The sequence below is a fragment of the Nicotiana tomentosiformis genome, chromosome 5 (genome assembly GCF_000390325.3).
Source record: "Nicotiana tomentosiformis chromosome 5, ASM39032v3, whole genome shotgun sequence".
NCBI classification, from domain to species: Eukaryota; Viridiplantae; Streptophyta; class Magnoliopsida; order Solanales; family Solanaceae; genus Nicotiana; species Nicotiana tomentosiformis.
Window position 1 is genome coordinate 125,699,516 of NC_090816.1, and position 10,388 is coordinate 125,709,903.

The 10,388-nt window shown below is 36.2% G+C and overlaps 2 protein-coding genes across 2 annotated transcripts; both read left to right on the forward strand.

Annotated features, from left to right (window-relative positions):
- The first annotated feature begins 361 nt into the window (after nucleotides 1–361).
- Nucleotides 362–5,421, forward strand: LOC104104563 (putative metallophosphoesterase At3g03305). The gene is made up of 4 exons (XM_009612689.3): nucleotides 362–714; nucleotides 1,878–2,119; nucleotides 2,725–4,278; nucleotides 4,926–5,421. The coding sequence occupies exons 1-4, from the start codon at nucleotides 459–461 to the stop codon at nucleotides 5,043–5,045; spliced, it is 2,172 nt and encodes a 723-aa protein (XP_009610984.1). The 5' UTR covers nucleotides 362–458; the 3' UTR covers nucleotides 5,046–5,421.
- A 1,963-nt stretch (nucleotides 5,422–7,384) lies between these two features.
- Nucleotides 7,385–7,924, forward strand: LOC138893119 (uncharacterized). The gene is made up of 2 exons (XM_070176889.1): nucleotides 7,385–7,537; nucleotides 7,652–7,924. Exons 1-2 carry the CDS (start codon nucleotides 7,385–7,387, stop codon nucleotides 7,922–7,924), a joined length of 426 nt encoding a protein of 141 aa, XP_070032990.1.
- Nucleotides 7,925–10,388: the final 2,464 nt, after the last annotated feature.

The window sequence follows — 10,388 nt, forward strand, 5'->3', positions numbered from 1 at the left end:
TGATGATTAATTAATTTGTCCAAACTTCAGGACTAAGTATCTTGAATTTTTTAACTGCTAATTTAAAATTCATGATGTAGTGTCCTAAATATTTGAGCAGCTAATTTGAAATTTAGGACCAAGTATCCTAAATTTATGAATTGCTAATTTAAAATTCATGGCATAAGATTTGGATTTTTGGACATAATTTTGAACTTTAGGATACGATGTTATGAGTTTAAACTTTAAGGTTTAAACTTCAAGACAAAGTGTAAGGTTTAAACTTCAAGACAACGTGTTCTAAAGTTTGAGCAAATTGGCTAATATTTAAATAAATTATAAACTATATATATATTTTAAACCGCATGCTTAAAAGGGCTATACGAAACCGGAACCGACCCGACCCGTTGCTCTCTCCACTCCTCGATCTCTTTCAAGGAGGAGGAGGAGGAGGAGTAGAAAGAAAAAGGTAAGGTGAAATGGGTATTCAGAATCCATTCATTTTCTTCTTTTTCTTGTTCACATTGCATAGAAGTTCAGTTGAATCTTTGAATAAAGAAAGAGAGGTAATAGAATTAAAAGGAGGACCAAAAGATGTAGCATGGGTGGTTCAATTATCTGATCTTCATTTCAGTGTTCATCATCCTGAAAGGGCCCTTAACTTCTCAAATATTGTGGGTCCCACTCTTTCCATGATCAATCCTTCTTTGGTCTTCATCACTGGTGACCTTACTGGTTAGTATACACTCTACTTTCCCCTAAATTTTCACTAATATTACTCCCTGTTTAAAAATTTCGTTCTTACATTCTGTTGATTTGATATTGGGTTTTATGGATTTTCTGTAAAATATAGTCCTTTACCCAAAAAAAAAATGATCTTTTTGTTTCTTGAAACTGTTGGGTTGGAAGTTGAGGTAGGTAGGTTTTTTTTATGGGGTGGGGGTGTAAGGGGGTAGTAGTGGATGTTAAAACAAGTTGCTCAATTTGCTGGAAGAAAAGATTTGAATTTTTATCAATGTGAAGTAGAAAAAGAATTTATGATGCATCTGTGCTGGTGGGAGGTATGAGGTGATCGCTAAAATAGTCGATGTGTGCACAAGCTACTCCGTACACCACCGTCATTATAAAAAAGGCTATGGAGGCATTTTCATGGAAAATAAGGAAAAATAAACCAAAAATCTGTTCTTTTTGTTTCTTAATACTGTTGGGTCGGAAACTGAGGGTGGTGGGGGTTGAATGGGTTATGGGGGGGGGGGGGAGATAAGGGGGTAGGAGTGGGCGTCAAAACAAGTTACGCAATTAAAAGATGAATTTTTATCTGTATGAAAAATTGACTGAAAAGTTACTGCAGGGGTTCTTTTGTTGTTGTCGGGCTTCACACTATAACATTAATGAAGGGTATAGTGCGAGTATGATGCTCAGTTTTACAAGGCAGCAATGTTTGCAAAATGTTGCAATTTAAGATATGATTGATACAAAATTAAAGTGTAGTTGCAAAAGTAGCTTAGTTTTGTTTTTTGTCTCCTTTGTGTCCCGTACTCTGTCAAATATTACACGAGGTAGTTCTAGAATTGAAGGTCAAGTTCTGCTATTAAAAGCTATGTTTTGATAATTATAGTTGGTTCAGATTGATTTGTAAGTCATAATTGAGATCATTGACCACTGGTTAGAGTTTCTGAACTGCTGTTTAAGGTTTATCTCTGATGTTCTGGTGTCTTACTTTGTGATATAACTGACCTGTAAATTGTTCAGATGCTTGTTAGATATAAAGCATTTCCACCCTAAAGTACTTTCCGACTTGTCGGTTGCTAATCATGTTACAGTAAAGCTTTTGTAAAAGTACTATGAGTTTCAGTGCTCATTGCTCTTATACCACTGATAATTTGAACTGTTACTAGATGGAAAGAGCAAGGATTTACTAACAATGAAACAAGATGAAGAGGAGTGGCTAGAATACCAGAAAGTCCTTGAAGATGTCACTAAAAGGAGTGGACTGAAGAAGAACATGTTTTATGATCTCCGAGGAAATCATGATGCTTTCGGTGTACCCGCCTTTGGGGGAAAATTTGATTTTTACTCAAAATATAGCATTAACGGGCAGCTAAAAAGAAGCGGACTGGTCAATAGTGTCACTATTCAGGTATCTGTTACCTTATTTTGTTGGATACACACTCTTTTTCTTAACCTTTCAAGCTGACAATAACCTTTCAAGTGAAACTAATTGGAAAGGAAAACCAAAGGAGTAGAAAAGAGGCTTGGGAATTTTCCAGAACAGGGAACAAGGTAGAGGGAAATTTTTTAACATTGGCAACGAGGAAGAGTGTAGAATCCATGTAGGGGATAAACATATCTCTGTATTCAATATTTTATGAATTCTATTTTGGTACTTGTCACAAGATTATATAAAGGAAAATCTTAACAATCAAAGAAATTCATGAATGCTATTATAAAGTTTGACCTAATCTTCTTTTATAATCTTTTGATTCCGTGTGTTAGAACTTTCTCCTTGTTAATGTAATCTTTCCAAACAAAACCACTATCGGTGTAATTATTATTATGTTATTAAGACACCCGTAGCCTTCAGAATGAAGGTGAATTATCACTGAACTTTCATATAGATCAGTCAGCTAAGCATCGATTGCAAACTTCACAAACTATATGATGCCGTAATTTGAGTTTTTTCACTTAATATCTCATACTGTCTGCTTCAACCTCTTACGATGACTATTTACTCTTATGATCCAGACTGGTGAACGCAATATTCTGTTCGTTGGATTTGACAGCGCTATGTCTTTAGGTCTTCGGGGACCAACCAATCTATTTGGTCATCCCACTGATCAACTATTAGATGATTTAAGCTCTGAGCTCTCGGTACTAGATTCTCAACCCGCAAAATCTGTTATCAAGATTGCTTATGGGCATTTCCCACTTTCATTTTCTGCAGCATCACGTTCTGGAAGAACCCTGAAGCATACATTTCTGACGCATAACTTGTCAGCTTACTTATGTGGGCATCTGCATACAAAGTTTGGTAAGAATTTAAAGCGGCGTCATGAGTCAAATCAACATCCCTTTTACTCTCACAATCTTTTCCAGTTGAATGGACATGGATCGCATCGGGGTAATTCGAAAACTTGTTCAGATGGGGCAACTGAATTTAAAGAGTTCTGGGAGTGGGAAATGGGTGACTGGAGAAAAAGTAGAGCAATGCGCATATTGGCCATCGATAGAGGGTGGACGTCTTTTGTTGATGTTGACTTAAGATTGGGAGCTAAGAATGTTATTATATTGCCAACATTTCCTCTGGACTCTCGCTTTACTTTGGAGAGATCGTTTCACAAATGCAAGATGGATCCTTTATACTTCAACAGTATTAGAGCTCTTGTATTTTCTTCTTCGCCGATTGTGTCAGTCGTGGCTAGGATCTACGACTCAAGTCCTGGAAGTCTTGTTATAGTGTTGGAGACTCCTATGAAAAAAAGTGGGGATGCTTCATCTAGGGCGGACCTTTATACATGTCCCTGGAACTTTAAAGCATTCGAAGATCCATCTCCCGATAGATTTTTGTTGCAAATAGAAGCAGTTGATATTAGAGGCAGATCAACTTTGACTGAACTAAGGCCATTCTCTGTTGACGGTCTTCGTGCTAGGCTTTCATGGAATTGGAAAGAGTTCATGGTTATGGGTTGTCAGTGGGAGGCTTTATATTACCCCATATTATGGTCCTTTTATTTGTTAACTCTTTCCGTCCTTCTCGTTCCAAAAGCTATCTTTTTATTTTCTAAGAAGCAGTATACTTACAAGAATTTCATTAGTAATAAAGGAGTGGTGAGTTGTGTTGCGTGGATTCTATCAGAGCTATATAATATTCCACTAGCTTGGCTCTCAATGATTGTTTACTTGTTTTACCTCATTTTATGTCCTTGGCTTTCTGGCCAAGTTTTCACCGAAGGAGGAGAAAGAGGATACATGACCTACAGGGGTTGGGTGCTGAGATTGAACGAGAGGGAAAAGCTAGACTTTCACGGATATCCAGATATAATGGTGATCATTTTTCCCCATCTTTACTTTGTGGTGTTGCCTACAGTAATTGTAATTGGGGCGTTGGTGGCTGAGAGAGCAATATTCCAAGATCATCTTCGAGCTGTTTCTGCAAAAAAGGAAGATGATTATTTGGTGACGAATAAGGTATCTGCATCTACTAATGGTAGAAATAAAACGCTGACACTCCTCCATAGGCGCTGGATTAGGAAAATACTTTTGTTAATTTCTTCAGCAATTTGTTGGAAGCATTTTTTGGTAAGTTTTCAACTGTTCAATTTGATGTCCATCTTTATTCTGATTTAATGTGCCTTTTTCTTACTCAAAATGTTTATTTTCCTTAAAACACTGGAGAGTTGTTTCCTTTCCAAGTTCCCACCGTTAAGGCTGCACCATCTTTTGGGAACTCATTTGAAATCACTTATATCCTTCAGATAAACTAGTCAGTTCTTTTCCAAATTATGGAAAGTACTTTCACAAAGATAAGAGGAATGGTCAATATCCTTCGTATTCTTCTTGTTTAGTTATTCATTTTTATGTTAAACAAACATGATCAACAGAAGAGGATAAAGGTTGTTTAAAATATCCTGTTTCCAGAATTTTACATTCTGCCAATGTTTTTTTCAACGAAAACTCTCACCACCATCACATAGTTTAGGACTTTCTGTCAGATATCCTCTTACTTTTGTTTATGTGGAATACGCAACCTCGTGATTGTTCCAACTAAGTGGCAATAGCTTCAATTTGTTTCCAGTGAACATAGATAACGATACTTTTAGAGCATTGCAGGATAATGTGTTTCAAGGAGATGTTTCAATTCTAAGTTTTCCTTGCTTTACCTTGCTCATAATTGTTCACTAATTCAACAATCGACTTCTTGCTAATTTTGTTCTTTTACGATGCAGAACTGCAGAGCTCTGATCAAAGCTTATGCAATGAACCCATTAATCCATTTCCCAATATATAGCATGTCGATTCCTCTCTTTTTGGCCTATACTATCTACAAAACCAGCAGAGCTGAGTAGAATTTTTGGAAGTGAACTACATGTAAAGCCATAAGTTTAATGCAGAAGCCTGTGAAACATACACCGGCTTATTAGTAAAGAAGGCGTCAACAGATTGCAGCTCTCTTTAGTATCTAAAGCATCTCATGAGGGGCAATATGAAAGCTTCAAATTCCAGTTGATAGAATAGTGGAAGCATAGAATGTTCTTTGTTATAGACATGGAAATGCTGGTTACTAGAATTCAGTCTTTATGTAGTTTTACAGTTTTGTTGAAAATGCAGCATCGTGTTTGCAGCAATGTAGAACTTCAGATCCATGTAAAAGTATTATACATCATATGGGCTAATTGAGGAAGTTAACAAGCAGCAAAAGAGAAGGTTAGTGATTGTTGAATAGATTGCTGGCTAAAGCTTCCTATTTTATTCATTGCACATCTTGAAATGCACCAATCAGAAGAACAGAGACAATGCAAAGTAAGATGAACCAATGAGAATGACTGGAAGCTTTGTTCTCCCTTCCTCTTTTCTTCTGTTTAGTATAACCATGTGGTATCCGAAGCCAACTACTCCGGATTCAGCGTAAGGGAGGATCGCCCTCCCAATTCGAAGTTTTTTCCTGGAAGTTTCAACCTTGTTGACTATGACAGCAGTCACGACTATAAACAGACTCGTGACTATGGCAGGTCCATGTTTGTATTTCTGCAGGGGAGCCCTCTGCATTTCCTGTTAGTGTGAGAAAGTCAGGTCGAGATCTAGTTCTATTTATCAATCAGAGTTAGAAAGCTAGCTTTAAGCAGGCCAGTCTAAGTTTGACTTTGTCGCTGGCATTCCAGGGACCGGCATCTTTTGAGCATGTTTAGCTTCCAAAATTCCTGGAGTCCTACGCTACACCATTATCACTATATGACTAGTAAATAATTATTTTATTATTATAGAAAACGATCAATTTTTTTTATCTTGGCTTTTCTTTTTTCCTCTTTTCTTCTTCCTTATAGTATAACCATCCAGTATCGAAGCCAACATGGTCGACTAATTTAGATTCAGATCAGATAATCCACTGAGACAAGAAAAAAGCACTCTTTACCATTAGGTTTTCTATTAGAGGTACCAAAACCTCGGGAAGATCACAACCTCTGCACCACAAGCCTAGGTGTTCTCCTTCCTCTTTTCACTTATTTCCTTATATAAATAAAATCTAGCCTTTGGAAACTTTCCCTAAAATATAGAACAATGCAAACAATTGAGAGTGCAATATAGTAAATGAAACAGATCGATTTTATGGTGCATTTGCAAAAGTTCTTCTAGTTATATGATTATGTTCACATGATTGGTAAAATAAAGCACAAGAAATCTTTGTGAGGTTCACTTTCGTCTAGAATTATAACTCGTCATAAGAGATTATTTCCTAGAGTTACTAGCATTTATGTAAGTCACGTGCATTGGGAGGAAATCAATTATTCACTCCGTCTCATTGTGTTTGTTTGGACATAAAATTTAAGAAAGAAAAACTTTTAAAACTGTGATATTAGACATGTCGTAAGTATTATTGTGACTATAAAATCAAGTCATTATGGGTGAACAGAGAAGTTTAACGTTACTGTTTTAAGAAATTATGGTGGATGTCTATCTTCCTCCATGATCTTCCTCTCAAATGCTTAATGACATATTCAATGACATATTTCTTCATTTTTCATGCCTATATCTTGGCATTGTAATAGATATAAAGAACACACAATTGAAGAAGAAATTATAATCTCTCATCTCTTTCTCTCTATATCTCTTAGCTTATTTTTTCTAGTTCTATATTATTACTTTGAGCTATATTTCATAACACGTTATCAGCACGAGACTCTACCGTCTCAAGAAGCTCTTTGAGAAGGCTAATGTATAATTTTTCTCCTCTTTTAATTATGACTGATATTATAAAAAAAAAGTCTGTTGCGCTTGAAATTTCGGGCTAGAACTATATGACATGGGTGTTGGATGCTGAAATCTATTTAGATACAATGGGTCTTGGAGACACCATTAAAGATATAAATAAAGCATCTACCCAAGACTGTGCTAAGGTCTCGATTTTCTTGTGCCATCACCTTGATGAAGGTTGAAAATAGAATATCTCACAGTCAAAGATCTACTTGTTTTGTGGAATGGCTTAAAGGAAAGATATGACAACATAAAATTGGTCACTCTTCCACAAGCACGATATAATTGGGCTCATCTAAGGCTCCAAGACTTTAAGTCTGTTTCTGAATATAATTCTGCGATGTTCAGAATTACTTCTAAATTAAAACTATGTGGAGATAGTATCAGTGACTATGATATGCTTGAAAAAATGTTCACAATGTTTTATGCCTCCAATATGGTCTTGCAACAGCAGTACCGAGAGAAAGGTTTCAAGAAGTACTCTAAGTTGATTTCTCTTCTCCTAGTGGCTGAACGAAACAACAACTTGCTTATGAGAAATCACGAAAATCGATCCACTAGGTCTACACCATTGCCTAAAGTGGATGAGGTGTATTCCCATTATGCTATGCGTGGAAAAGGTCGTGACCCTGGTCGTGGCCGTGGTTAAGGAAGAAAATTTTCAAGTGTTAATCATTCTCCAAAGAAAAATAACTTCCAAAAGTGGAAAGGGAAAGATGAGAAGCCAAAGGCAAAGGGTTCAGAAACTAAATGCTATCGTTGCGGTGGAAAAGGGCATTGGGCAAATATTCGTCGCATACCAAAATATTTGGTCAAGCTTTATCAAGCATCTCTAAAGAATAAAGGCCCTGAAGCTAATTTTGTCTATGACAATGAATTTGACATCACCCAATTGGATGTGGCAAATTTCTTTGAGCACCCTGATGGAAAAATAAACCACTTGATCGGTGATGGATTCGTGGTTAAAGATGATTGAGTAGTTAGATTTTTATTTTTGCCTATTCGTAGAGCTAATGAATAAACATTATGTAATTTTTATTGCGCTTAATAATACTGCTTATGTAGTTCTTAAAAATATATGTATTTCCGAAGAAATTATTTTTTTTAAAGATTCAATGTTTAACAAATCTTACAAATGAGGGGTAATATCTAATTAATTAGTACCTAGTCTAAGTGATCTTTTAACACTTTTGATTTTCCTTTCTGTTACTTTAATTCTCTTTAAAAAAAAGTTTACAAGCACCCTGGAACAACTTTTGTTACTTGACCCTCAATTCCCATCTTCCTTTTTAAAAAAAAAATCTAGTACATCGGGACCTCAATTTTTTCATGTACATGGATAAAATATTAGGAATAAAGAAAAGAGAAGCAGCTAAGTATGTTCTTTTTTTACACAGATCAATTATTTTTCATGCAATGTGTAAGAAAATATAAATAACTTATACATGTAAATAATTTTGTTGTAGTTATATTAGTCATATGTGTAATGTACTTATAATTGTATTATTTTTGCTACGTAATTATTTGTATCATAATTAGAATTTACTCAAAATTGCATTAAAAAGTCACTATTGAATCATTGGTTTAACTTTTTTTTTTTTTCTTTTCTCTAAAAATACTAATATTTATTCATATACTTGTTTTTTGTATGTCAACCCATGGGAAACAAATATGGATATCTCTCAAAGCAAACTTGGATCAAAGTTTAATTGTAAAAATATTTGCTTAATTGATTCATGTACGACACATACAATATTCAAAGAGAAGAAATATTTCTCTCATTTAAGTATGTGTAAGGCAGATGTTACTACAATTTTTGGTAGTAGTTGTAACGACCCGACCGGTCATTTTGAATATTATAACCTCATTTCTCCATTTACTGCTCAATTTATGCCTTGTTATTGATTTATGACTTATCAGGTTAGTTGGTTAGGGTCCGGAAGAAATTCGGAGTGAAATGAGACACTTAGTCTCATAATTAAAAAAAATTAAGTTAGAAAAGTGGACCGGATATGGACCTATGTGTAAACGACCTCAGATTCAAATTCTGATAATTCCAATAGCTCCGTATGGTGACTTTGGACTTGGGAGCGTGTCCGAAAATTTTTTTGGAGGTCCGGAGAGAAATTAGACTTGAAATGCCGAAAGTTAAATTTTTAGGAAGTTTGACCGAGGGGTTGACTTTTTTATATCGGGGTCGAAATCCGATTCTGAAAATTTTAATAGGTATGTTATGTCATTTATGACTTGTATGCAAAATTTGAGGTCAATCGGACGTGATTTGATAGGTTTCAGCGTTATTTGTAAAAATTAGAAATTTCAAAGTTCAATAGGCTTGAATTTGGGCGTAATTCATGGTTTTAGCGTTGTTTGAGGTGATTTGAGGATTCGACTAAGTTCGTATGATGTTTTAGGACTCGTTGGTATATTTGGTTGAGGTCCCGAGGGCCTCAGGTAAGTTTCAGATGGTTAACAGATCAAAAATTGAACTACAACAGCTGCTGCAATTTCCTTATGTTGAAAATTTTTTCTGCCAGATTCGAGCCTAGAAATCTCTCAGAATCGAGTCCAGAAATCGATCCCAGATGTGAGCCTAGATCGAGCCCAGGGTCAAGGGCCATGATCGAAGCCATGATCGAGCCCAGGGTCGAGGACCACGATCGAAGCCATGATCGAGCCTAGGGTCGAGGGTCACAGTCGAAGGCAGGGTCGAAGACATGATCGAAGGCCAGGGTCGAGGGCCATGATCGAGGATCAGGATCGAAGCCACGATCGAGGCCTAGGATCGAGGGTCAGGATCGAGTCCCAGGATCGAGGACCTCGATCGAAGGCCAAGATCGAGGCAGAACCGAGGTTGTCTGGGAAGAATTATAAAATAGGGACTTCGTCCTATTCGCCATTTTTGACAAATTGGAGCTTGAGGAGAGGCGATTTTTGATATATTTTCAAGAAAAACTTTAGGTAAGTTCCTTGTGATCATTTCTACTCCATAATATTGAATTATTATCGAATAATCCGACTAGATTACCTCATTTTGAGGTGTAAATCGGAGATTGGAACTTAGAAATTTGGAAATAAGATTTGTAGATTTGAGGGTTGAGTTGAGGTCGGATTTTGGTAAAATTGATATGGGTAAACTCGTGGTTGAATCGGCTTTCGGATTTTATAACTTTTGTCGGGTACCGATTCATAGGCCCCACGAGCGATTTTTGAGCTAAATTTCGAATTTTTATGAAAAATTAGTATTTTCTTATGAAATTAATTTCAATAAATTTTATTGACTGAAACGAATTATTTTTTACTAGATTCGAGGCATTCGGAGGCCGATTTGCGAGGCAAAGGCATAGCAGTTTTAAATCTGGTCCTGAGGGTATAAAACCCCGGATTTTGGTATCATGTGATTATTTTGGAGGTGACGCACATGCTAGGTGACGGGCGTG

Coding starts and splice junctions, on each gene's coding strand:
- LOC104104563 (XM_009612689.3), top strand. CDS start 459: ATGGGTATTCAGAATCCATTCATTTTCTTCTTTTTCTTGTTCACATTG. Junction 715..1,877: donor CATCACTGGTGACCTTACTG/GTTAGTATACAC, acceptor AACTGTTACTAG/ATGGAAAGAGCAAGGATTTA. Junction 4,279..4,925: donor TTTGTTGGAAGCATTTTTTG/GTAAGTTTTCAA, acceptor TTTACGATGCAG/AACTGCAGAGCTCTGATCAA.
- LOC138893119 (XM_070176889.1), top strand. CDS start 7,385: ATGGTCTTGCAACAGCAGTACCGAGAGAAAGGTTTCAAGAAGTACTCT. Junction 7,538..7,651: donor CATTGCCTAAAGTGGATGAG/GTGTATTCCCAT, acceptor AACTTCCAAAAG/TGGAAAGGGAAAGATGAGAA.